This window comes from Varanus komodoensis, unplaced genomic scaffold, assembly GCF_004798865.1.
Source record: "Varanus komodoensis strain SLA01 unplaced genomic scaffold, ASM479886v1 scaffold51, whole genome shotgun sequence".
Taxonomy (NCBI): Eukaryota; Metazoa; Chordata; class Lepidosauria; order Squamata; family Varanidae; genus Varanus; species Varanus komodoensis.
Window position 1 is genome coordinate 1,948,377 of NW_025336100.1, and position 27,874 is coordinate 1,976,250.

The 27,874-nt window shown below is 42.2% G+C and overlaps 1 protein-coding gene and 1 long non-coding RNA gene across 3 annotated transcripts in view; one reads left to right on the forward strand and one right to left on the reverse strand.

The window, feature by feature from the left end:
* Window positions 1-7,805: 7,805 nt before the first annotated feature.
* The window catches only part of INTS10 (integrator complex subunit 10), a 60,564-nt gene continuing 40,495 nt past the window's right edge, over window positions 7,806-27,874 (forward strand). For both annotated transcript variants that reach the window (XM_044447249.1, XM_044447250.1), the window contains exons 1-7: window positions 7,806-7,958; window positions 12,378-12,445; window positions 20,363-20,466; window positions 22,759-22,898; window positions 23,837-23,918; window positions 25,932-26,072; window positions 27,406-27,577. In XM_044447249.1, coding sequence (XP_044303184.1) covers window positions 7,830-7,958; window positions 12,378-12,445; window positions 20,363-20,466; window positions 22,759-22,898; window positions 23,837-23,918; window positions 25,932-26,072; window positions 27,406-27,577 — 836 coding nt within the window. In that variant the 5' untranslated portion in view covers window positions 7,806-7,829. The remainder of the gene's footprint in view (window positions 7,959-12,377; window positions 12,446-20,362; window positions 20,467-22,758; window positions 22,899-23,836; window positions 23,919-25,931; window positions 26,073-27,405; window positions 27,578-27,874) is intronic.
* Window positions 13,926-27,832, reverse strand: LOC123031853. The gene is made up of 3 exons (XR_006416399.1): window positions 27,701-27,832; window positions 24,802-24,807; window positions 13,926-14,093 (listed from the first exon to the last, which is right to left on the reverse strand). It is a non-coding gene; the product is annotated as an uncharacterized LOC123031853 (long non-coding RNA).

Consider the following 27,874-nt stretch of genomic DNA (forward strand, 5'->3'; position numbering starts at 1 on the left):
CGTCTTATAGAGCAAAAAGCTTACTTTGGCTCGGATCATGAGCTTCTTGTTGCAAAATTTAGGCTTAAATTGAAGAAAGTAGGGAAAAGCCCTAGGCCACTCAGGTATGACCTAAATCATATTCCTTACAAATCTACAGTGGATGTTTCAAATAGATTTAAGGAATAAGATCTGATAGACAGAGTGCCTGAAGAACTATGGATGGAAATACTTCTGTAGGGCATACGAACATAAATAAAACATTTTCTAGGGGTTCAGGGCATAGAAAAGATGGGCAACGACCACTTTAGACCAAAAATGTAGTCTTGGGTGGGTGGGGGATTCAAAGGGAGGTTTGGCTGTGTTGATCTTGGCTAGTATTAGAATAAATATTGTTAGAGCTACCTCCTTGTTTACATTTAGCAGCTGGTTATTTCTTTTAGATCAATTAGTTTATTAATAATTTTGTATCCTAGATCCTATATAGGATCTAAAATGGGGCAAAAACCACTTGAACAAGAAGAAACCTATGCTATACCAGTCCGGCAGTCAAAAGATAAGGATTGCAACCATGCTGACCTTTATTTACCACAACTTGTAAGCAGATTTGATTTGGTAGCTTTAAATAGGAGTATTGAAGGTGACAGAAAAAGTGAATTTATATTCTTCTCAGAAGTGGGAGCTTCTATGATAGATTGTTTTATCGTTTTGTATAATTTGTTAAATTCCTTTACATTGAACATTTACCCTTAGTTTTAATCTTAGAATTGGATACTCTGGTTGATCATACAAATTGCATATGAATGATCAGCTGAGACTGAAGAGTTTTACACAAATAAAATGGACAACATATTAAGTCAAAACATAACAGATACTTTATTCTTTTTAAGGACAGTCTTCAACAACAAGTGTGTAGTTAACTGAGGACACTCCAACAGATTTTTCTTTGTAGGAAGATATAATTAAGCTTTTGCAAAACCATCTTACTCTAATGCCACACTAAAACTGAATACTAAAATATTTAAGTATTGGTTTCACCATGACTGTATGGCATTGAAAAACTTTTAGTGGAAAAATATTGATTCTACAAAGAACAAAAATTTTCAACATTACTACCTAAATAGTTTGTAGGGAAGATGTGTTATGAAGCTTTGATTAAAATTTAAAAGAGTCAGGCCATGGAAAATAGATGGCAAACTCTCATAAATTCAGCAAGAAAGAAGGACTCAGGAACTTTTGGGCACGTGGTTTCAAGCACTTGGCCAAAAACAACAGCAAGTTCAGAGTATCTTATCATCTTATCACATTTCTAGGAAGTTTATTTCAGTGCTATCCTCGTTTTGGATCAAATCTATCAAAATCATCTAAGATTAACAAACAGTTTACCAGAATGGCTGCAGTTGTCATTTCAAGAAATTCTAAATTAAAATCATGTAAAACACCCAGGTCTGATGATATACCCCCTGAAGGAATAAAGGCAGAATTGATGGGCTTTTGATTGATGGGCTCCTATATTAGCAACTTTGTTCACATGTACTGATTATACATCATAAGGCTGAGGCCTAGGCATTATTCTTCCAATCTATAAAAAAGGGTAAAGAACTGATCCAGCATCTATAGCTTAATTAGTTTACTGCGCATAATCAAAAAATTTAATGTCTCTCATATGCACCAAAAACTGTTAGATTGGCTAACACAAGAAAATATTCTTGATGATGGACAAGCAAGATTCAAAGTGATCTGTAGATTAGTCCTCCAATACATTGTTGAAAAGTATGCATCAACAACGTAATAGGGAGTATATGTTGCCTTTGTTGATTTAACATCTACCTTTGACTTAATCCTCAGAAATAAATTGTGGGGTAAGCTTGAGATTACTAACATCAATAGGGAACTGTTTATACATGTGCAGAAGTGTTCTGAAAACTTCTGTTTGAAGGGTAGATGCAGTCATGTTGACTGCAGAATTAAAACCTGCTTACAGTGGAGTAATATGAGTGTATTGTGGAATTCTATGACAAGGTTTTGAGATGGCTAGATGGAGGGGATGCAGTGGATGTGGTATACCTGGATTTCAGCAAGGCCTTTGACAAAGTGCCCCATGATATCCTGGTGGAGAAACTGAGTTTTGGGATACACCAAAGCACTGTCCGGTGGATTAGGGCATGGTGACTGACCGAAAGCAGAAGGTAACTATTAGCGGGGAATCATCAGGATGGCGGCCAGTAACAAGCGGGGTCCCCCAGGGCTCTGTCCTGGGGCCGATCCTGTTTAATCTTTTCATTAACGACATGGAAGAATGGGTGAACCGTCTGCTGATCAAATTCGCAGACGACACTAAAACTGGAGCAGTGGCCACAACTGAGGAGCAGGGACTCCAGATCCAAAAGGATCTGGACAGACTATGGAAGTGGGCAGGAGACAACAGGATGGCGTTCAATGTGGATAAGTGCAAGGTCTTGCACTTGGGGCATAGGAATAGGTGTCATAAGTACAGGTTAGGGGGGAAGTGGTCGGAGAGCAGCACTTGTGAAAGGGACCTCGGGGTGCTGGTTGACTGCAGGCTAAACATGAGTCAGCAGTGTGATGCAGTGGTCAAGAGGGCGAACGTCACCCTTGGTTGCATAGCCAAAAGTGTGGCTTCTAGATCAAGAGAGGTATTACTACCACTCTACACGACTCTGGTGTGCCCACAATTGGAGTATTGTGTTCAATTTTGGGCCCCTCATTAGAGAAAGGATATAGCCAGGTTGGAGTCAGTGCAGCGTAGGGCCACAAGGTTGGTGGCCGGGTTGCAGGGGATGCCATATGAGGCGAGACTGAGGGAACTGGGTCTCTTCAGCCTGGAGGAGACTCAGAGGGGATATGTTGGCGACATACAGGTATGTGAGGGGATGTCACATGGAGATGGGTGGAGACCTGTTCTCCCCTGCAGAGGAAGGCAGGACATGCTCCAACGGAGTAAAGCTCAGGGAGCCAAGGTTCCATTTGGATGCCAGGAAGCACTTCCTGACAGTCAGGACCCCAAGGGTGTGGAATGGGCTTCCACGAGAGGTCGTTGAGGCCCCATCGGTGTGGGTGTTCAAGGATAGGCTGGATGTCCACATGGTGGGCATGTCGTGAGCAGAGCCGGCTGGTGCCGGAGGTCAGACTAGATGGCCCGGGAGGTCCCTTCTGACTTGCTCTGTTTCTATGTTTCTATTTTGACTTGTATTTTAATTTTTATATTAATTCTCTGGTTCAGACATTGAAAAGGGTAAATTCAAATTAGTAAATAGACATTTGCAAATCTTTTATATGTGTATGATGTTTCTATCACTATCAAACACAAGTGCCATGGTACTTAATATACAGATGAACTACTGATAATAAATTATTCTAAAAGTAAAGTCCTAAATTTTAATAGCATGAGGAATAAGCACCAATGGCAGATTAAAATTAGCAGGTAACTTCCAATCAATATTGGTTGCCCTGTATGATGACCTGTGCAGGGAGAGGGACAGGGTGAATGCATCCCTGTTGGTTCTCTTGGACCTCTCAGCCACTTTCGATACCATCAACCATGGTATCCTTCTAGATAGACTGGCTGGGCTGACTGCATGGCAGTGGTTTCACTCCTACCTGTCCGGCCGTTTCCAGAAGGTGGTGCTGGGAGTTTATGGCTCTGTGCCATGGCAGCTTTGCCATGGAGTACCGCAGGGTTCCATTTTGTCCCCTATGCTTTTCAACATTTACATGAAGCGGCTGGGAGAGGTCATGGAGAGATTTGGGCTGTGGAGCCATCAGTATGCTGATGACACCCAGCTATACCTCTCTTTTACATCTAATCCAGGTGAAGCAGTGGCTGTCCTTAACCAGTGCCTGGCCAAGGTGATGGGCTGGATGAGGGCCAATAAACTGAGGCTCAACCCAGATAAGACAGAAGTCCTTTTCGTAGGTGGCTTGAGTTTCCAGGTAAGCGATTTTGACCCTGTCCTGGACAGGGTTGCACTCTTCCTAAAGGACAGAGTCCACAGCTTGGGAGTGCTCCTCGACCTAGAGCTGTCCCTGCAGGCTCAAGTGGCGGTGGTGTTGAGGAGTGCTTTCCTCCAGCTTCGACTAATCCATCAGCTGTGTCCTTACCTGGGTGAGAGCTGCTTGGCAACGGTGACACATTGTAATGTACTCTACATGGAGCTGCCCTTGAAAACAGTCTGGTTCAAAATTGGTTCAAAATAGAGTTGCCAGACTGCTGACAGGATCTGGTTGTTATTCCCAGGTAACGCTGGTCCTCTATCAGCTTCACTGGCTCCTGATTGAAGTCCAGGCCCAATTTAAGGTGGTGGTATTAACCTATAAAGCCCTAAACAGCTTGGGACCGGGATACCCGAAGGAATGTCTTCTTTCCTATGTGCCTTCCACAGCTTAAGATCAGAGGCAGAGCTTCTCCTCCGGGAACTCTCCTTGAAGGAGGTTAGGAGAGTGAACACCTGGAGGAGGGCCTTTTCTGCGGTGGCACCCTGTCTGTGGAACGCAGTCCCCAGAGAAGTTGGTCTGGCGCTGACACTATATTCTTTTCAGCGCCAGGTAAAAACTTTTCTATTTACCCGATATTTTAATATTTAAATTTTTAACTACTTTTATTCTCATGCTTAGCCATTTTTATTTATTGCATTCTACCTCATTTTATTGCATTATGTGGGTTGTACTTTTTCTGTTTATTGTTTGTATTTATGTTGTAAGTAGTCCTGAGACGCTGTTAAGGACAGAGTAGAAATGCTGTAAATAAACAAACAAACAAACAAACAAAATATCTTGGAGTAACCTCATGGAAGGCCCAAATCACGTATGCAACTGCAAATGCTTCTGGAGCACTAGGCACTCCTTTTCCCCCCAACACCATACTAAAAGGTAAAGGTTTCCCCTTGACGTTACGTCCAGTCATGCCTGACTCTAGGGGGAGGTGCTCATCTCCATTTTCTATACGAGGGAGCCAGCGTTGGTCCTCAAACAGTCTCCGTGGTCATGTGGCCGGCATGTCTAAACACCAAAGTGCACGGAATGCTGTTAACCTGCCCGCTGAAGTGGTACCTTTTTATCTACTTGCATTTATATGCTTTCGAACTGCAAGGTTGGTAGGAGCTGGGACGGAGCAACGAGAACTCACCCCGTTGTGCAGATTCAAACCGGTGACCTTTTGATCAACCAGCACAGCGGTTTAAACCACTGCGCCACCTGCAGTCCCTTCAACACTATACTAAAGATGGCCAATATATTCTTGCAACCATACAATTATTTACTCCTAAAATAATCTCACAGATGTCATATGGCTCTCTGGTGTGTATGATTGAGGATTATGCTCATTTTAAGGTTGTACAAACAACAATTTAAGAACAGGCAGCACAAATGACTGTGGAGGAATGAATGCTAATATATAAGTTGAATTGAAAGTTGATATATTGCCCTGTGGGCTTTGCCTTGTTGGTTTTGATTATTATATTTCAATTTAAATGGAAAAGGCCACTGATGATAAAATTACAGTGCTTGGTCTTTTGGATGATGCCTTACAGATGTTGGGATATACTAAGGCTAAAGTGATCACACAGCATATTAGATGCTGAATTTCAAATTTATGCGAGTTCAGCTGACCGCTTTAACGCTAGTTAGATGAAATATTTTACCTTCTGCACTTGTAGAAGGCAGTTAAAATAGCAGCAATTATGCCGATGTGATCTGAGAAGAGAGGAAACAGAGGCTCATGTACTATTCTATTGACTTTTTATTGCTACTTCTTATTTATTTCATTTGTATAATACCCCACAGTTGAGGCTCTCTTAAGAGAAACTGAGACAGTATATTACCCCTATTTTGTTATAAAAAACAAAACAAAAAGCAGGGCGGTCTTAAGCAATTTATCTGTAATATCTATGGAATAGTTTGGAATTCTCAAATTATAAGGAAGTTCATTTTTATGCATCTCCTATTATTTGTTTGTTTGTTTAACTTCTATACTGCCCAACAGCCAAAGCACTCTAGGCAGTTTACAGCAATCCATTAAAACGCAATCTAACATGCACCACAGCATGAAAAACACTGAGAAAAAATGTCATACAAAAAATTAAAACCACATTTAAAACACGCATCAAATTCCAGTAACTTAAGTGGGATAAATCTTGATTGAACCTGATTAAACAACTGACAAATTGCCAACTAATTAAATGACTTGAGGAAGACGAAGGTTTTGACCCAGCACCAAAAAGATATTTGTGAACCTTTTGGGTTACCCTGTTGTCTGTTGGTGTTAACCCACAGGGGACTGTGTGGGTGTGTTTCTTCAACTGTACTGATGGGTAATTGGGCTTTGCATGTGCGGGAGATTATAGCTATATCCTATTATTATTGATAGTATGGATTGATACTGTGGATTGTACTATGTCCTATATAATTGTGTTAAAGTTTGTTTTGATTTTGTAGTGCTTACAGTTAAATATTGTATTGCTTGATTGTATTGCTCTAATGAATTATTGTATTTGTTTTGAATATGATTTTTTTTGTTCTATTGCAAGACGCCCAGAGAACCCCCTATGGGCTATGGGGCAGCATACAAATGTAATAAATGAAATGAATATTAATTGTAGGAGAATAATAAAGTAAGAATAGCAAATTTTAGTAAGCAAAATTTAGATATGCAATCTGTTTAGATATGCAATCTGTTTATCTACATACTACAACTGTAGTAGAGTCAGGCATGACTGGACTTAATGTCAAGGGGAAACCTTTACCTTTTTTAGTTATTCTAATTTTGGTGTTTGTTCAGAATTCAGTTAATTTATATAATTCTTATTGTTCTTAACTTGTTCTTAATTCAGTTAACAACTTATATACTTGCGGTAAAAGAAAACTATCTTTTAACTTGGACTGAAGTGTGTTGGTCTGTGTTTGCCTATGATAGTAATAAATTGATGTTTCATCCATAGATTGAAGACAGAACTTCCAAATTCTTTTAATGGTAGGTTTTGTGGTCTCCCTTGAGATAGATATTATAGTTTCTTCTACAAAATAAACAGTAAATAAATCCAAGTTGTTGACTTATTTGTGACTGGGAAGAAGCTTGTCCCTCTCAACAAGAGGCTGTCAAAAGATATAAGTGCATGCTCTAAATAATTTATTATTAAATAGAGAAATGTTATTTTTAAGAGCTTTTAAAAAACTGAAAAGCAAATACAGCTCATGCAGAGATGTGGATGTGGACCCAGTAGCATGCCTGACTGTGCCAAATTTGGTCTCTAACGCCATGCAAGGAAATGGTTAATTACCCATCCTCACTACTGTGAACAAATTCGCTTTAACTAGTTAATAAATCTCCGTAAAATTTGCAATCTTCTCTGCATCAGCTTAAGACAGCCCTTTTTGCGCAGGCCTCCCTGGTCATTTAGGGGCCTGACATGATTACCCAGCTGCCTTTCTTTTATTCTTGGCCGGATCTTTTTCTCTCTTTATTTTCTTTTATGCTATTTTAAATTGATTGTCAATTCTTCTCTATTTATTATACATCGTTTTAAACTGCCCGGAGACTTTCAGCTACGGGCTGTATAGAAATGAAATTAATAATAATCAATGAAACCGTCACTTTTCCTCCTAATTAAAAAAAAAGGTGTAAGAAGTTTCCAGAAAGTCATGAATGGCAGTCTACACCTGATCAAGTTTGAGAGGTTCATGTTTACAATTTGTTTTACAAGCCTATGGCCGTTGCCAAAATGGAGCATGCGTAAAACTTTTCCTCGACGACATTGGTCCTCCAAAGGGAATCTGACTGGGCTGGACTACGCATGTGCAGAATATGAAGACTCGTGGTCTGTGCTGCGGCCAAGATGTCGGCGCAGGGGGACTGTGAGTTTCTGGTGAAGCGAGCCCGGGAGCTGGTGCAAGGCGACCTGTGGGCGGCCAAAGCCTGGCTTATCACTGCACGAAGTCTCTATCCCACCGACTTCAACATCCAGGTCTGTGAGGCAGCACTGGCAGGGGCGGCACCTTTCCCCGTTTATCCCTTTTCTGAGGCTGTCTGCAAAGCTTTGGCCCCACTAAAGACCCGTTGCTCTTGCTGTGCTTCTGCAGACGGGTTGCCGCTGCTGCCGCCTCCCACAAACGCGAGAAAGTGATAGTGTGGCAGTTCCTTCCTGACGAAGACTGGGCTTCTTCGTTCTTTGATACTCTGTGTGTGTTTTGTTTTTGCTTTGCGGGTAAAAACCACTCTTAAGAAATGATGTAGACTTAATTCTACCTCTTTATTTGGCAACTTAGTTTACTCCCCACCGCCGCCATCGCAGAGCTACTGAAACGAAAGACATTTAAATGTGACTGGCTTAAGTTCCATTCTTTTCAATGGGTCTGCTCTAAGGGGTTGTATACCACCTTCTGCCTGGGTGGTATGTGACTTTGTCCAGGTGTTTTAGCATTTAAATATTGTTCTGCTCATGCTTGCTGTACATACTATCTTTCCTATCGTATTGCAGGTTGAGGGCTGAAACCAGGAGGAGTTCATATCAAACTTATGGTACAATCTCGTGTTACTAGCCCCAAATATAATATCCACATTTATCTGTAGCAGTGGACAAATTGTTGTCACATGCTGAATCTCTATGGAGATCTACTGTGTGTGCCATGCTCCCATGATAATAATGCATTGTCAGGTTCTCAAAACTTGAAAAAATTCAGGAGGAGTAGAATATCATTTTCAAGTTCATCTTAGGCTAGTTTCACACAAAATGGCAACCCTTAAGGTTGTCTAAATCCAGATTACTTCTTGCTGGCTTGTTTTGGGGCAGTTGTTGAAAGAAAGCTTCATGGTTTTTTTCCAAAACGAGTGGAATTTTTATTCTTTTCCAATTGTCTTTGTAGTATAGCTAAATATATAGTCAAATGTATAGATGGGAAATGGCTGGTAGAACAGATGTTTGTTGGCTATGCTTGCAATCTTACTGTTAGATATCTTTTATTAAATACATTTTGTGTTTAATGTACTAGTTCCCTTTTACTCAGTACCGGTCAGGCCCCATTTGGCATACTGTGTCTAATTCTGGGCACCACAGTTTAAGAACGACACAGACAAACTGGAAAGGATTCAGGGGGGCAGCAAGGATGATCCAGGGACTGGAAACAAAGCCCTATGAAGAAAGATTGAAAGAACCGGGCATGATTAGTCACAAGAAGAGAAGACTGAGAGGAGATAAATAGCACTCTACAAGAACTTGAAAGGCTGTCACAAAGAGGGAATCCAGCATCTCTTCTCAATCATGCTAGAATGCAGAACACAGAATAATGCACTCAAGTTTACAGAAACCAGATTCTATCTAGATATCAGGAAAACATTTCCTGAGTTGAAGAGAAGTACAATAGTGCAACCAATTGCCCTGGATGGCTGTGGGCTCCCCTGCACTAGAGGCATTCAAGATGCAACTGGACAGCCATCTGAGAGGGATGGTTTAACTCTGTGTCCTGCTCTGAGCAGGGCCCCTGTGGCCCTCTAGTTCCTTCTAACTCCACCATTCTATGATTATATAAAGTAACATGTTAGGTAAAGAGTTAGCAAATCCCACACACCTGACCAATTGAATTTACAATCTTATTCTCCCCTTACATGGCTTGCACTTGTGGACTGTCTAAAAGAGGAAGTTGTTAGAGGTGCTATACAAACTATGCATTCCTTTGGAAATGGTGTTAACAAAAGCATTCTAGAAACCAATAATAAAACTAATTGAGGAAATGACTATGAGGGAATAATTTCAAAGGTACTTGTAAGATAAGGTTTGGAATCAACATTAAACTTGTTGAAAGCTCAAAGTATGTATATAGTTTCAATCAATGAGTATACAGCAGTGGTGTGAGGAGACTATTTCAGCCACTTTCCATTGGGTAAGAAAATGTGATGGAAACTTTTTTTATGAATGTAATGTGTGATGTTGAATTCTGAGGGTTGCTAGCAGGAAACTAGCAATGGCTTGGGATCTGGATACCTAAAGGAATACCTTCTTCCATATTTGCCCTCCCGCCCCCTGAGATCGGCAGCAGAGGCCCTCCTCCAGGAACCCTCCGTGAAAGACATTAGGAGGCTAAGTACCCGGAGGAGGGCCTTCTCTGTGGTGGTGCCCCACCTATGGAATGCGCTCCCCAGAGAGGTCTGCCTGGTGCCGTCTTTATTTGTTTTTCAGTGTCAGGCTAAGACCTTTTTATTTAAACGATATTTTAACAATTTTTAATATCACCTATAGGTTTTTAATTTACAGCCAGGGTGAATCTGGATTTTAATTTGCACTATTTGTATTTATTGTTTATTTATTGTATTGTATGTAAGCTGTCCTGAGGCTCTTGCGATGGGACGGGATACAAAAATTCTAAATAAATAAAAAAATAAATAAACTATATTCATAATGTATTGGAATGTTAAATATAGAAACATAGAAACTAAGTGTGTCAGAAGGGGCCTCCCAGGCCATCTAGTCTGACCCCCTGTTCCAGCCAGCTCTGCTGATGTAATTCCCAACATGTGGTTGTCCAATCTTTCCTTGAACACTATCAGTGATGGGGCCTCAGTCACCTCCCTTGGAAGCCCTTTCCATATCCTAGTTCCAATGGAGCAAAGCTCAAGGAACCAAGGTTCAGTTTGGATGCCAGGAAGGACTTCTCAACAGTTAGGACTCCTAGGGTATTGAATGGGCTTCCATGGGAGGTGGTTGAAGCCTCATCAGTGATAGTGTTCAAGGAAAGATTGGACAGCCATATGTTGGGAATTACATCAGTGGAGCTGGATGGAACAGGGGGTCAGACTTGATGGCCTGGGAGGCCCCTTCTGACTTGCTCTGTTTGTGTACCTGTAAGTTGCTAAAAGATCCCTTGGAGTCTCCTCTTCTCCAGGCTGAAAAGATCCAGCTCCCTCAATTTCTGCTCATATGTCATCCCTCCCAACCTGGCTACCATTTTTGTGACCCTGTGCTGAACCAATTCTAACCTAGCTATGTCTCTCCTGTAACGTGGCTCCTGGACCTTAACATAGTACTCCAGTTGTGCATGCACCAGAGTCATGTAGAGTGGTATCAACAGTTTCCTAGATCTGGAAGCCACGCTTCTGACTGTACATCCAAGGGTGGCATTTGCCTTCTTAAACGCTGCATCACACTGCTGGCTCATGTTCAGTGTGCTGTCAACAAGTACCCCAAGTTCCCTTTCACAAGTGCTGCTCTCCAACTACTTGGTCCTTATCCTGTACCTGTGACACCTATTCCTGTGTCCCAAGTGCAAGACCTGTTGAACATTGAAAAATGTTTCTGCACATGGTAGGCATGCTGTGAGCAGAGCTGGCTAGAGCCAGGGGTCAGACTGGATGGCCAAGGAGGCCCCTTCTGACTTGCTCTGTTTCTGTGTTCCTGTGAACACTTGCAAGCTACATGGTGCGTTTCCAACCATGGAGTGAAATTTTTATTTTTTTCCTCTTGTCTTTGTAGATAAGATAAATGCATCAATGGGAAGTGGCTGGTAGAACAGATGTTTGTTGGCTATGCTTACAATCTTATTGTTAGACATCTTGAATTAAATGCATTTTATGGTTGAAGTGGAAGACAATTTGTGATCAAATTCCCATGCTGTATTTCTGTAAGGTATTAGTTTCATATTAACTTAGGTTCATTAGAGTTGTCAGAATTATTTTTGAAATTTTTAATTTTAAAAGTCTCTTTCAGTTTAAGCTAAAATTGGTCTAATGTTTTCATAAATTCCAAAATCTGAAACTATAAGAAGATAAAAGCTGAATGTTACATGCATGGGATAAAATGCTCATTTTGGGGAAGAGCTTAAGTTTAGAAGGTGTATAAGAGAATCATTTCCCAGGGAGTAACTTCACTGAGTCAACAGAGAAAGCTAGTGGATTTAGTAGTGAAAGAGAATAAGGAAAAGGCCTTAATAAAATTTTCTCATAAAGTAAGCATAACAGTGCCCACTAACTGTGTAGCTAAGGGGAGGAGGAAGGGCCACTGCTCTAACAGCAAAAACGGGGGACCCACAGAGAAGAGAAAATGGACCAAGGTATTTAAGTCATTTTATGGGGGGCACTTAATGAAACCCCTAAGCCCATCCACAATCTCTCCAATTTTATCCAATTCATGCCAGGTTACTTTTCTTTTGCCTACATCCCAGTAATTCAAGCATTGTGTTGGATTCTTTGTGATCTTAATTTTTCAGAATAAACAGATTAATACTCTAGTCTGCAGTAATTGTAATTATTTTTTAACAATTATTTGTAGTGCTTCTGTCTGTCATTCTCCCCTTTCTCATGGTGTGGTAGAAAAGGAAAGGTGTGATACTCAGAAATCTAGTGAAAAGATACCTCTGTATTTTGTATGTGGTTTATATTCTCTCTTGTTTTTCAGTATGAAATGTACTCTATTGAGCGGAATGCAGAGCGAACTGCATCAGCTGGCAGATTGCTGTATGACATGTAAGATATAAGTATTTTTTCCAACCAAGGACTGAATCACTTGTAATTGCATTGTTTCATAATAATTGCATTGTTTGTGAGAGTCAAGATGAGCTACCAGGATCATGCAAGATCAGCGATTGAACAAATGCAACTTGGGAGTAGGGTAGAAACATAAAATTGTACTTTGTGAGCCAGAGGAAGTCTGTGAATGCTCATGCAGCCCCAGTTGTGCAACTGGTAAACTTCTGCATCAGATACTGCTGCCCAAAGAATGGCTGTAGGACATGGAAAAGAGGCAATGTGAGCAGTCACACCAAGCACCATTCCTGATGACAAATGTTCTTCCCAACCCAGTGCTTCTGGTGGCAGCAGCACTGGACACAGAAGAAGGGTGCTTCAAGCAGGCATGCCAAGCCCCATGCCCAACAACCAAACTTTTTTCTTGTCTGAAGTTATGAGCAGCACTCGTCATGGAAGAGGGGAACTGCAAGTGAGCACATCAGGTGCCATTCTTGGAAACAAACCTTTTTCCTTGCCTGCTGCTGCCGCCAGTGCCATGTGTGGAAGCAGTTGTGCCACTGCAGACACTGAGCAGGTGTGCCAGATGCCATTCTGAGCAACCAGCCTTTTCCCCACCTGCCACTGCTGGTAGTGGTACTGGGTATGCAAGAGGGGTGCTGCTTGTGCAGCACATGGGGCTTGGTTCCTGATAGGCAAGCACCCTGCACACACTGGGAGCACTCACCAGGAACTTGGACTCAGAACCATTATAAAGTGGAGCGGAGTCCAGGGAGTCAGGCCCAGGAAATCCAACAGATTCCTACCCCCAAATTGATTCCTCACTCCTCCCTAATCCTAATACAGAACTCAGTGGGACTTTACAATTTACATCCCTCCATTGGGTAAAGTGCCATTTATTTCTACTTTCTGCTTTCTGTTCTTTAAATAGCTAATGATCCATAAGAGGAGCCCTTCCCTTTCACCCCCGGTTATATATCTACTAAGCTTGCTCAAAAGAGGGACATTGTCAAAAGTCTTTTGGAAGTCCAACTGAACAATGTTCACAGAAGCTCCAGCTTTTCGTATTTGAGATCTTTAATAACTGTGGGTTAGATACTGTCTGGGCTTGGTGATTTGTTAAATCTTACTGACAAACTGAGACTGAGACTGCAGGTGGCGCAGTGGTTTAAACCGCTGTGCTGCTGGGCTGGTTGATCGAAAGGTCACCAGTTTGAATATGCACAACAAGGTGAGTTCCCATTGCTTTGTCCCAGCTCCTGCCAACCTTGCAGTTCGAAAGCATGCAAATGCAACTAGATAAAAAGGTACCACTTCGGTGGGCAGGTAACAGTGTTCCATACTTTGGTGTTTAGTCATGCCGGCCACATGACCACGGAGACTGTCTGTGGGCAAACTCTGGCTCCCTCGGCTAGGAAATGGAGATGAGCACCGCCCCCTAGAGTCAGGCATGCCAGGATGTAACATCAAGGGGAAATCTTTACCTTACTGACAAATTGAAAGCTAAAATTTCATCTTTTGTCACTGCTGTTTGTCTTAATTCCTCAGACTTCCTTCCTGAAAGCCTCTGTTCAGGAATATTTATCTCTTCTATATCCTCAGCTGTGAATACGGAGGAAATGAATGCATTTAGCTTTCCTGCAATCTCCTTATCTTCCTTTAGTGCTCTTTTAATTCCACTATCCTTCAGTGGTCCAACTGCTTCTTTAGCTGGTTTCCGTCTTCAAATATATTTTAAAAATTCTTTGTTATTTGCCTAGTAAAATGCTCCTCAAAATGTTCTTTGCTTTTTTTAACAGTCTGCTTGCATTTCCTTTGTGCAAGCCTGTGTTCCCTTTTGGTTTCCCAGCATGAGCACAATTTTTATTTCTTGAAGGAAGTTGTCTTCTCTTCAAAAGCTTCTTTGACTCCACTTGTTAATTGTGCTGATGACTTTATGGGCTTCATGCTAACTTTCCTAACTTGTGGTATGCGTTGTATCTGGGCCTCTATTATCGTGGTTTTGAGCAATCTCCTAGCTAGCTAGCTAGCTAGCTAGCTAGCTATTTATTTATTTATTTATTTATTTATTTATTTATTTATTTAGAGAACCTCTATGCTGCCCCATTCACCAAAGCCTCGGGGCGGCTCACAATCATAAATAAATAAATTATACTGTTTTATGTTGTGTTTAAGTCGCCCTGGCCAAAGAATAAATTAAATAAATAGTATTAACAGTTAAAATAACGTTTGAATAAAAAGTCTTCGCCTGGCACTGAAAAACAAATAATGACGGCGCCAGGCCAACCTCTCTGGGGAGCGCATTCCATAAATTGGGCGCCACCGCAGAGAAAGCCCTCCTCCAAGTACTTACCCTCCTAATATCCTTCACGGAGGGTTCCCGGAGAAGGGCCTCTCCCGCTGATCTCAAGGGGCGGGTGGGCATATATGGACGTAAGCGCTCCTTCAGGTAACCAGGACCCAAGCCGTTAAGGGCTTTATAGGTCAAAACCAACACCTTGAATTGGGCCCGGACTTCAATAGGGAGCCAGTGAAGCTGACGGAGAACTGGAGTCATGTGAAAATAACGCCCAGTCCCCGTCAGCAGCCTGGCAGCTCTATTTTGAACCAATTGAAGTATCCAGACCATCTTCAAGGGCAGCCCCATGTAGAGCACGTTACAGAAGTCAAGTCGGGAAGTCACCAACGCGTGTGTCACTGTCGCCAGGCAGTCATTCTCCAAGTAGGGGCGCAGCTGGTGGATCACCTGAAGCTGAAAGAAAGCGCTCCTGCCACCGCTGTCACCTGAGCTTCCAGTGAAAGCTCTGGGTTGAGGAGCACTCCCAAGCTGCGCCTTGTCCCTAAGAGGGAGTGCAACCCCATTCAGGACTAGGTTCAGTTCACCTTCCCCGAAGCCCAGTCCACCAACCAACAGGACCTTCGTCTTGTCTGGATTGAGCTTCAGTTATTGGCCCTCATCCAGCCCATTACCTTGGACAGGCACTGGTTCAGTACAGCCACTGCCTCACCGGGATTGGTAGAGAATGAGAGGTAGAGCTGGGTATCATCAGCGTACTGATGATTCCGCAGCCCACACCTCCTGATGACCTCTCCCAGCGGTTTCATGTAGACGTTAAACAGCAAAGGGGACAAAATGGATCCCTGCGGTACTCCATGGCATGGCTGCCATGACGCAGAGCCATAGTCCCCTAGCGCCACCTTCTGGAATCAGCCATTGAGATAGAAGCGGAACCACTGCAAAGCAGTGCCTCTGACTCCCAGTTCCGCTAGCCTATCCAGAAGGATAGCATGGTTGATGGTATCGAAAGCCGCTGAGAGGTCCTGGAGAACCAACAGGGACACACTCCCTCTGTCTTTCTTCCCACACAGGTCATCATACAGGGCGACCAAGGCAGATGCAGTACCGTACCCGGGTCTGAAGCCGGATTGAAATGGGTCCAGATAATCAGTTTCATCCAAGAGTGCTTGGAGTTGTCCCGCCACCACTCGCTCCAACACCTTGCTCAGAAACGGGATGTTGGCCACTGGTCTATAATTAGTGGCCATCTCTGGATCCAGTGACACCTTCTTCAGGACCGGTCGGACTACCGCCTCCTTTAAAGGGGCAGGTACTCGGCCCTCCCTCAGAGAAGTGTTAACCACTTCCAAGATCCAGGTCCTAATCCCATGCTTGGCATTGTTAATTAGGCAAGATGGGCAAGGGTCCAATAGGCAAGTGGTGGGACGTACTCGTCCAAGCACCTTGTCCACATCATCAGGCCTCAATAACTGAAATTCATCCATTAATTTTGGACCAGACGGCAACATTGGTATCTCCCCAGAAGCCTCTGAATCACTGGTGGAGTCCAGCTCGTGACGAATCTGAGCAATTTTCTCCCTGAAATGCTTGGCAAAGTCGTCACAGCGGGCCTTCGAGGGTGGAACCAGATCTTTCTTAGGGCCAGGCGGAACCAGCCCTTGTACCACCCGAAAAAGCTCCGCCGGACGGCATTTTGAGGAGGCATTGGAAACGGAGAAGAATTTCTTTTTCGCTGCCCTCACCGCCACAGCATACGCCGGATAATGGGCTCTTAACTGTTCGGTCAGATTCATCCCATGATCTCCACCTACGCTCTAGACGTCTCCCAGCCTGCTTCATCGCCTGCAGTTCAGGTGTATACCAAGGGGAAGAGTGGACTCTGCCCGGCGGGAGAGGATGCTTAGGAGTGATCATGTCAACAGCCCCGGTCATTTCCCCATTCCGTAGTTCGACCAGAGCCTCGACAGGAGCACCAGTCCTGTCAGCCGGAAACTCCCCCAGGGCCTTCAGGAATCCATCCGGATCCATCCGGCTTCGGGGGCGGACCCACACAATCGGGTCCGCACCCTTACAGAGGGAGAGGCTGCTCTCTAGCACAAACCTCACGAGGAAGTGATCTGACCATGACGGGTGTCAGAGATAAATTCCTTACCCTCAGACCACCCTCTTCCTGCCCCGTCGAGAAAACCAGGTCCAGAGTGTGTCCATGTTCATGGGTCGGGCCTGTGACATGTTGAGACAGCCCCATGGCCGTCATGGAGGCCATGAAGTCCTGAGCCGCCCCGGTCAGACCAGTCTCGGCGTGGAGATTGAAGTTCCCCAGGACGAACATCCTGGGGGTTCTCAACACCAGATCTGAGACGATCTCCGTCAGCTCAGGCAGGGAGACTGTTGGGCAGAAGGGTGCATGGTACACCAACGGAATCCCCAATCTGTCTCGGTCGCCCAACACCAAGTAGAGGAACTCTAGCCCCGGCCTCGAAGGGACTGGAAACCCCGCGAGGGAGATGGAGGCTCGGTGAACCAAAGCAACCCCCCCTCCCCTTCCCTGCAGGCCCGGACAGTGCTGAACCAGATACCCGGGCAGGCACATTTGAGAGAGGGCAACATCCGCCCCCCTCTCCTGCCCAGGTCTCTGTTATGCAAGCCAGGTTGGCCCCCTCATCCACGATCAAGTCATGGATGAAGGAAGATTTATCGTGTATCGACCTGGCATTAAACAGCAGCACCATCAGGCGATTGACAAGACTACCTGGAGCCCTCTGGCTGGGGGTAAAACCAGAAGGTGGGATAGGTGTCAACCATCTCTCCCTCCTTCTGTGCGGACATGTTAGACCGCCACCACTGTAACGACCATTGCCCGTGACCACCCCAATGGCAGCGCCCACGCGCTCTCCAGGTAACTCAACTGTCCATGTGGCCAGGGACGACTCCATAAAAACACATTAAAATACAATAAAACATTAAAACAGTGTAAAACTCCCCATCTACCCCCCCCATATAAACTTCCACCCACCAACTGAGTCCCTCGCCAACCCAGCCCCACACGGCCACGAACAGCCACAAATGGCGGCGACCGCCATTTGGCTGTTGCACTTCGGCCGCCAGCCCGAGGCTGCCGGCCCCGGCCGCTTCCGGCGGGTTAAGCCAGCGCCCGCCCACGCGCCCGAGCCCCCAATCCGGCATTGCTCTCACCGACGCTGGCGGGGGGGGGAGCAGAGAGAGGCACGGAAACCCGCCAGGCGGCGAGATGGTGGCGCCCTCCTCCGCAACGTCGTCGATGGTCGGACGGTGGCCCTGGCATGGCCCTGGTGTCCTCCGTCCCCGGGGTGGTCCAGCGGTGGCTGCGGGAGCGGCATCAGCTGACCTCCGGGCTCGGCGGCACGCCTCAGGCCTGGCGTGCGTGGCGGCAGCGCAGTGCAGCAGGTGTTCAGGGAGGGAGGGGAAGGGGCTCAGATCCGGCTCCTGCCCCAGGCCACTTCCGGCGGGTTAAGCAGGCCCCCGCCGGCGTGCCCCACTACCCCACCCCCCATTTTGAAGACATTTAAGCCTCTTGACTCCTCTTCAATTTCATTCGTAGCAGTTCCATCATTTTAGAGGAGTTTCCTCTTTTGAAGGCAAACACAACTGTGTTGGTCCTCTTTGGCAATCTTCTGGTAGTGCTGTGGACACTCTTTCCATTTGGTTGAACAGCATTTACATCCAATACTGTGACCTGGTCAATCCCAGATGGGATTAAATCCAGGATTCCCTCTATTATGATTGGTTCCATGACCAACTGTTCTAAAGCACAGTCATTTAGGGCATCAGGAAATTTAACCTCTCTGTCAGAACTGGAGCATACACTTATCCAGTCAATGTGAGGGTGGTTGAAGTCACTGATTATTACAGTGCTTCCTCTGTTTGAGACTTCCCTGATTTTATTCTCCATTTCAAGATCACCTTGAACAACCCCAATGACATTGATTAACTTTAGAAAGAATACACTTCTTCATACAACAAATCGTATAGGATTTGGTTCTATAATTTGTGGTGACAGCTTTAAAGGGAGTTTAGGCAATTTAAGTGGCAGAGGTGGTTAGATCTATCAAGTCTATTAGCTACGATAAAAAAATGGAAACTCTCACTACAAAGGTGATATACCAGTTGCTAGGGGGCAAATGGCAAGGAAGGAGTATTGACTTTGTTTCTTGACTTCACATTTTTTGGAAGGATCTGACCAACCACTGTTAGAAGAGTGCCCTATCCATGCTTGGAAGTTAACTGGGTAAACTTCCAAGCATTTCTTCTTATTTGTTTTGGGCTTTCCATTCTTTGTCATTATAACAATTCATTATAAAAGGTATTTTAGTATAGAACTGTCTTAATTTTATAAGCAGAATAACATTTAATAACCACAATAGCAGCAGATCTGTCCATTTGAAGATTTGTCTGACAGATGGCCATTTCCATGTTTTCAATGGGATCACACTTCCCGTAAAGGACAGGGTGTGTGGCTTGGGCGTACTCCTGGACCCAAAACTATCATTGGAATCCCAGGTGGACTTGATGGCTAGGAATGCCTTTTTTCAGCTGCTGCAAATATGACAACTGGAGCCTTATCTGGAAAGACAGAACCTGACCATGGTTATTCATGGTGCTTATAACATGCCAACTGGGTTACTGCAATGTTCTCTACATAGGGCTGCCTTTAAAGGTGGGCCAAAGACATCAACTGGTCCAAAACAGGGCTGTGCATCTAGTGTCAAGTATCAGTTTGTGAACTGATATAACACCCATTCTATATAAATTGCATTAGTTGCCAGTTGAAGCCTAGGCCCAATTTAAAGTGCTTGTTTTAACATATAAAGCCCTGGCTTGGGACCTGGTTACTTGAAGGACTGTCATTTCCCATATATACTTACTTGTCCATTGAGAACTGGGCATGAGATCCTTCTGAAAGTAACATCCCTAAAGGAAGTAAAAAGGATGGTGATTAGAAGAAGGGCCTTCTTGGTGGCTGCCTCTCACCTTCGGAATGGGCTTCCTAGAGAGGTTAGCCAGGCACCATCACTACTTCAATTTTGATGCCTGGTAAAATCTGTCCTCTTTTGTAGGTATTTTGAGACCAGATTTTAAGAACTGGTTGTCTGTAAGATCTCATTCTACTACCAGCAGGTTTTTTCTTTTTTCTTGTAACTAGGAATTGTAATATTGGTCTTGTATTTTATCATTGTTCACTGCTGAGAGTGTCCTGTTAGGTTATTCAGTAGCCTGTAAATTTATAAATACAAAAGCCATGTATGAGGCTTATTTCTGCTTTGTTAAAGGAAGTTGTCTTTAATGGTTTAGACTGCCTAATCCTATACTAATAAATTGCTTTGGTAATTAAAGAGACAACAGATGGATTTCTGAGTAATACCATCACCATGTTGTCTATTTTTTTCATCAATTTATTTTTTCAGTTTTAAGAACATAGATATTGTCTGTTTAACAACTTGCTGGTAACAACATTATTTGTATTGCAGTTTTTCATATTTGCATTTTAATGGCATGCTTTTCATAAGAAAATTCTGTTTTTATTTATTTCAGAATTCAATTATTCCTATTCTTGCCCCTCTCCCAATTCTTTGTTTCAGGTTTGTTAATTTTCCAGATCAACCAGTGGTATGGCGGGAGATTAGTGTTATTACATCAGCATTAAGGAATGACTTGCAAGATAAGCAAACTCAGTTTCTAAGAGGTATTCATTTTTGTTCTGCTATTGAATGCCTTGTAGGACAGTTAAAGATAATTACAGTTGGCTTGGTATCGAAACACTTTTAAAGAATATTCCTGTTGTAACTTCTCTCCAGTCTGACCTATTCAACAATTATATCTCTCAGCAGAGAATATTGTGCAATCGTTACATATTTATTTGGAAGTAAGTAACCATACTCTGTTCAGTGGAGCTTGCTCCTAGCTGAGCATACACAGGATTACAGATTTAATTGCAAAATTAGATCTGACCCATTGAATGTAGATATGACTAAATTAAAATCAAAGCCTGATTGCAGTACATGGGCTGCAAAGTGCTTCTTCCAGTGCAGTTTGTACATATTGGTGCAAACAGTGCAGTAGGTAGTTATTACAAATGTTCAATACTTATTTTGTTATTCATTTAAAATATTTCTTGACTGCCTTTCAGGGAAGGAGCTCTCCCAACAATGCAACAATAAAACAGTTAATGTAACAGTAAAAACAGTAAAACCATGATAAAAACTGCAAGAACTATGCATAAGTAAGCATACCATAGCTACATAGACAACCATAGCTACAGCCCAGTTCAATAATAAGGGGAAAATCTGGTTAATATAGTATATTTTCAGGAGCATAAAAGTCTGGATATAAATCTAATAAATAAATGTACTGCTGGATAGTAGAGTTATCTGAACTTTCCCATTTGTCACAGAATTTAGGAGGATTCCCATACTATGAGCTTAAAATATTTTAGTGGGCAAGTAACCCTATCTCAGATCAGTTGTAACACTCCATCCAGAGTATTTGGTTTCCCAGCTGACACTGCATCCATCTTGTCTTGTTTAAGTTTCATCATGTTTCACCCTCATTCACCCCAAAACAACCTCTGGTTCAAATGCCCTCCTGGGTTGTGCAAGTAGAAATGAGATAAAGCACACTAATGCATACTAATGATAATTTAGCCCAAACCACCTGATACCTTCCTCCAGCAGATTCACAGGCAAATGGCCATAGGGTGGAACAAAAGTCCCCCAAAATCACTTTTTGAGACTGCTTCAGAAGGAACTGTAACCACATTAAAATGTGTCTTTCAGTCCTGATCCAGAAGAACACTATGGTCACTCATGTTGAAAGCTTCTGAGATGTCCAGAAGATCCAACAGCAGTTTCATGATGCATTTCATCATTCATTATCTAGGTGGTCAGGGCTGCTCTTGTCTATACCAGAATCAATCTAAATCATCAGTATGATCCAATGCTCCAACAGCTGTTGGAGTTGCTAAGCCACATAACACTCCAGCACTTTGGCCAAGAATGATAAAAGTCACACAGGTGGTAGTTACCTAAAACCATAGGAACTAAGATCGATCGCTTCGTCAAGACACTACTGCTTCTTTCAAAGCTGTGAGAATCACAGCATCCCTCAAAGGGATATTATTCACTTTGGAGGTGCTGGAACCCAGCCCAACTCTTTCAGATTTCATAAGATTTCATGCAATGATTCTTTTGATAGTTTAGTTTGCATGCTTAATCATTGTTATTATTAACCATAATTTTTGATGCAAGAGTAGTTATGGGAAGGCTTGTCCTTTCTAGTGTATTTCTTAAAATTCAATGCTAAGCTATGCCTCAATTATTTGACTTCATTAAAAAACTAAGATATTGCTTACACAATTTGGTGCGATATGGCTGCCGTTGCACCATAAAACCATTCATCTGCATACCTATTGGTATTGCATACCAATACTATTACTACATATAGTAAGTAATGTTGTTGTTAAACAGCATCTTGAACACACTTCATGTGAAGTCCCACTGTGCAAACCTATATGAACTTCTGTTCAGAAGTAAGCTCACTAAGTAGTACGGGAGTTATGAGTTCTCCATGATCAGATAATCCTGATTTGATTTACTGATAGTATATGCCATCAAGTTGTTTCAATGTGTGGTGATCCTGTAAATGATTGCCCTCAAAAATGCTCTGTTTTTGACAGTCCTGCTCAGCTCTTGTAAAATCAGTCAACCTGTAGCCTGCTGTACCATATGCTACCCCACACACAAAGGCCCCTATTTCTCAGGAACAGACTTTTCTGAGAAATGAGCAATTGCATAGGGAAGAGGGAAATGAGAAAGCTTTCCAATATGAACTGTTAATTGAAAAAAAAAGATCTAATCAATACGTCATCCCACTCAGATTTTTATGCCTGTTACTTTCTTACACATACTGTAATGTCACCCCCACATACTTCCCACTTTTTAATAGATTATTTGGTTTATTGCCCTTCTTTCCAACACAGGTTTATTTGAGACTCTTCCAGGTCGTGTTCAGTGTGAAATGTTATTGAAAGCTACAGAGCAGTGCTTCAGCACATTAGAACGGGCTGAAATGCTTCTCCTACTTCTGCGGCGATTCCCTGACACAGTTGTTCAGCATGGGGTAAGTTGCTGAAGATTCTTTGTATTACACGTATTTTTTTTGTTCCTTAAGATGCCTTGAGGCCTTACAGCAGTGGACCTCGAACTTTTTTGGGGTGCTGTCCCCTTTTCTCTTGGGCAACAAAGCTGTTGCTCCATGTCTCTTTATGTTAGGTCTATTGCTCTACTGAAAATTTAAAACAAGCAGTAAAAAAGTAAATATTGGGTTAGAACCATATTTAAGTTTGTACAACTAGGTCGGTAGAAACAAACATCTTCTCCCTATCTTTCCCTCTGAAAATGCTACACAGATGTAGGTTGTGTTAAGGGAAGATAAAGGGAAAGCAGAATCTCCAGAAAATAGGTGAAGGTACTCTTTGTGAACTGAGTTCTGCTCATACAGGGTCTCTCTGCTTAATTTTGGTTGATTCTCCTTTCTTGCTCTTCTAGTCAAAGTCTGTCTCTTTCTAGTAGGGTCCACAGACACTTCCTGTAGTACTGTTTTCAGGGGGATGCCATATTCAGAAGTATAGGGGAAAGACCACTTCTGCCAACTGATTGTACATCTAAAACAACAATTTGATGGACTTAATTATCTGGGCCATTTCTTATTAAAATTAGTTAGAAAAGCAAAGCACTCGGTAGATTCAGAGGAACAAGAACGTCTGATGCTGAACTGAGATAATTCAGAGTTAAATTTGGTAGTTTTTTGAGAAGTGCTGTTTCCAAACGTAACACGTACTATTTGTAATCTTATGACAGAGCTTTAACTTGTAAATTGTTCTTAAAATACTCACTTCTCTAATGCTTACCTTCCTTCTTGCCGCCCCTACATTTTTTCTGGGCAAGGTGACAAAGGAAGCTATTAATTTTCGTTGTTATTCAGTGTGTTGTAAGCATCTTAGAAAAGACCATGAAATAATAAGAAGCAGATCTTAATTGTATTTAATTTTTGCAAAGGTGGGCCTTGGAGAAACATTGCTAGAAGCAGAAAATATTGAAGACCAAGAATCATCTGTCAATTGCTTTAGAAAATTATTTGGTAAGAATAGAATTTTATGCTAAAAGTAAAAGGTAAGATGTGGTGCTGCTAGTCTGATGTATTGAAGATACAGTGGCATTACCAGGTTGTTTCTGCTAATTTGCGCATGAGTCATCTATATGAAACAGTCCTTGAGATTTATTTTCATATTGGAAAAACTCGTAGCCCATGTTGTGTAAACTGGTGTCTTGAGCTATGTTATTTAAAGTCATATATGACTCCCCAATTCGCGACTTTTTCTTGCTAAAAACAGATTTCACACAATTTAGAAAAAATAAAATAGAAAAGCAGCAGCATGATTTCCTGAGCTGCAGCATAAAGGACACAATCTTAGGGCACCAGCTACCTATTGGAGTTGTAAGACTTTGTTTTTGTTTGAACATACGTAGGATTATTCCCTTAGTTGATTGATTTATTAGTCAAGGAAGAAAAGGTATCTCAGTTAACCAATTAGCAGATTTTAATTTTAAAACTACTTTTAATACCTGTACTTATAAAAGCTCTCTACTGTTCTGTCCCTACAGTAGCTTCTTGTTCAACATACAAGAACAGGCTATGCATCAAGACAATCAAGTATTGAGGCACACCCATTTTTTCAGAACCTTGAAAAAGCTTCTCTTGATCCACACAAAAGCTTTGTAGTCTGTGAAGTATAAAATCTCTTTTCTGAAATTCTTTTATGCACACCTGTAGCCAACATAGCCTGCTTTCCTTCTAGCATCAGCAAGGGCCCTGGAGAAAACCAGTGACAGTTGCAGTCTGTCAGAACCCCTTGGCAGAGTGGCAGTACTTTCTCTGTTTTTCCCAAGGGACTCTTTAGGTTAACTGTAACTTCAGGGTGATTTATAAACCACTCCATATATAAACCACAATTATAAACCACAATCTGCTCTGTGCGCTACTGATGAAAAGGAATGGGGTTTTAGGGTTCTTTGCTTTCTGTTTATTGGCTGAGAATGGGGTGTAGGAAGACAAAAAATGGATATCAGTACAGTAAAACCTTGGATTGCGAGCATAATTTGTTCTGGAAACATGCTTGTAATCCAAAGCACTCGTATATCAAAGCGAAATTCCCTGTAAGGTTCCATGTAAATAAGGTTAATTCGTTCTGTAACTTTTTTTTTCATCACAAAAATTTGAAGCAGGCATGCTCGGTGAGGGGAGACGGGCACACTCGGGGCAGGGGGGGAGACGATGCTGTGCTCACACCCGCAGCGAGAGCGAGAAGAACCAGCGCTCAGTTGTGATGTGATGCTCCAGGCAAAGCGCGCACAATATTTGTATTGCAAGACATCGCTCGTTTATTACATTAAAATTTAGAAAAATGTTTTGCTTGTCTTGCAAAACACTCACAAACCAAGTTACTCGCAATCCAAAGTTTTACTGTATATCCATTATATTATCTAATATCTCTGAATAGGAAATGGAGAGTAATAGGGACAAACATTATTTTAATTTGCCCTCCTGAAACTGCTTGTTTTCATCTGTTTTGATAGAATTCTTTTTGGGTAGGAAATTATTTCTTTAGTTTTTGTATACCACCCAGGGAAAAGTAAGCTGTTGTTAAAGAAAAATGCCAATTAAAGAAACTTTACTTAGTTGGTTGCAAACATTTTATTTGGTTATATCTGCATATATTTGAATATAAGTAAAATTATTTATTTGCCCAGATTGTGGAGCAAGCACTTTCACATGGACCATGAATGTGCACATGGTTTTCAGTAGGCAGCAATCTAAAAGAGATATTCCTCCATTAATTTAGGGAAATGGAATGATTGCATTTGTCAGATGATTCTTTAGGAGCTGGTACAGTTTTTAATAATCTGTTATGGATTTTAATAAACTATTGATTTAATCTTTTCTTAACAGGGCCTCATTTTAGATGAGTTTCAAAACAGCTTGTCACTCACTGCTGGATTTTTTCAGGTCCAAAAGGCCTGTACAGATTGACCTATGAAATATATTTTGTCTGAAACTGATAAGCCTAATTTGATGAATTTGTATCATTTTTAGTCTGTGATGTCCTTCCCCTAATAATTAACAACCCTGATGTGAGGCTCCCTGCCAACCTGCTATACAAGTACCTGAATAAAGCTACAGAATTTTATATTAATTATGTGACTCGATCTGCACAGATGGAAAGCCAATACCAAGGTAAAAATCACTGGAGTCAAGTAAAGGAAGGTATTAACATACTTCAGAAATAAGGAAAATCTTTCAAGAGAGAGTGTGGGATTTTGGACTGTGATTAAATGAGATGCTTATCTCTGGATGTAGGAGTTTAGTTCTCTGTTAGAGATTTGGATAATTATACAAAATTTAAATTTAGCTACTGCTAACTCAGTTATTCTGAAGGTGACACATTTTGAGTTTTAGGACCCTTAGAAAAGGAAATTGTATGCGTAGTTAGAAGAAAGGTCATACAGCCCCCAAAATTCTTTAGGATGGTATGCTGGCTGGGGAATGCTGGGATGTAGGATTTTTTTTAATCTAAACATGCATAGATTGTGCCCTTACAATCTGAAATAGGAAGCAAGAGGAAGGAGAGGGTAACGGGAATATAAAGGGGGAAGAATATGCAGTTACTACAGTTGTACAGGCTTAGATTTAATTTCAGTAGGGTAAGGAAACTAAATAGTTGTGTCAAAGCCATTAGAGGTATTCTGAGGAGCATTCCCAACAGAGAGGGAGAAAGGATGGAATAATTTGTTACAGCTGGAGACACTTGGACAGCTGAGATTGGAAGAGTAAGCAGTTCACAGAAATGTATTGGAATACACTAATGAATGCAATGGTGGACTTTGAAGGTAAAAATGAAAAAAAAATGTTTGGAATTCAGGATTATTGTCACAGTAAATATTTTCAGTTCTGTATTTCAACATTTTAAATTCAGCTGAACACTGCCAAAAGGCGGGCCTATATTTATTTATTATTTATTACATTTCTATCTCATCTTTTTTCCTTTCAAGGAACTCTAAAAGTGGCTTAAATGAGTTTAATCCTCAGTCTTATCCCCACAACAACAACCCTGTGAGGTAGGTTGGGCTAAGAGTCTGTGACTAGCCCAAAGTCACCCAGTTGGCTTCACAGCTGAGCAGGATTACAACCCAGATCTCTGAGACCCTGCTCTGTGCTCTTAACCACTACACAACACTGCCTCTCTCTAAATATGCATTATTCATAGATGGTGCAAACAAGAAGGAAACTAAGGGCACAATCTGATGCGTGGTTGGACAGAAAAGGCCCTATGATTCCCAGCTTCCCTTTAGCTAGCTCTGCTTCTTATATTGTGTGAGTTGGAAACTGCTCATAGAGCTTTGGTTATTGTATGGTATAGAAAAAAATAATAAAAATAATATTTGCTGGGATATGCTGGGAATTGTAGGATTTTTCTGTCTGGATATGCAAAGAAGTGTGCAGCAACTGAAGGAATAACTGTGTTAAATTGATTTCTGGTGATCAAGTTACTGTTGCCATTGATTTTTAGGTACTCAGGACTCAACTGATCTTGTATCGCCCAGTAAACGAAGTTCTCAGAAATACATAATAGAAGGGTTGACTGAGAAATCATCTCAGATTACTGATCCATGGGAAAGGATGTTCAAGATATTGTCCATAGTGGGTGTAAGATGTGAATGGCAGATGGACATGGCAAGAAGGTTTGACATAATTATGATGTTTAAGATGCATCTAGTTTAATGACCAGATTAATTTTGGCTCGATTTTCCTTGCAAGAGCAACACATTGAACTTAATGGGACCTACATTTAAGCAGACATGCACAGTATAGTGGTACCTCAGCTCACGAACGCCTCAGTTCACGACCAAATCGGCTCGCGAACAGAAATTTCATAAAAATGTTGCCGCAGGTTGTGAACTGTGTATCGGGTGATGATCGTGAGTGCGCCCGCCTTCCCTGCACAGGCGCGATCATGGTCATGCTGGGGGGGGAGATGG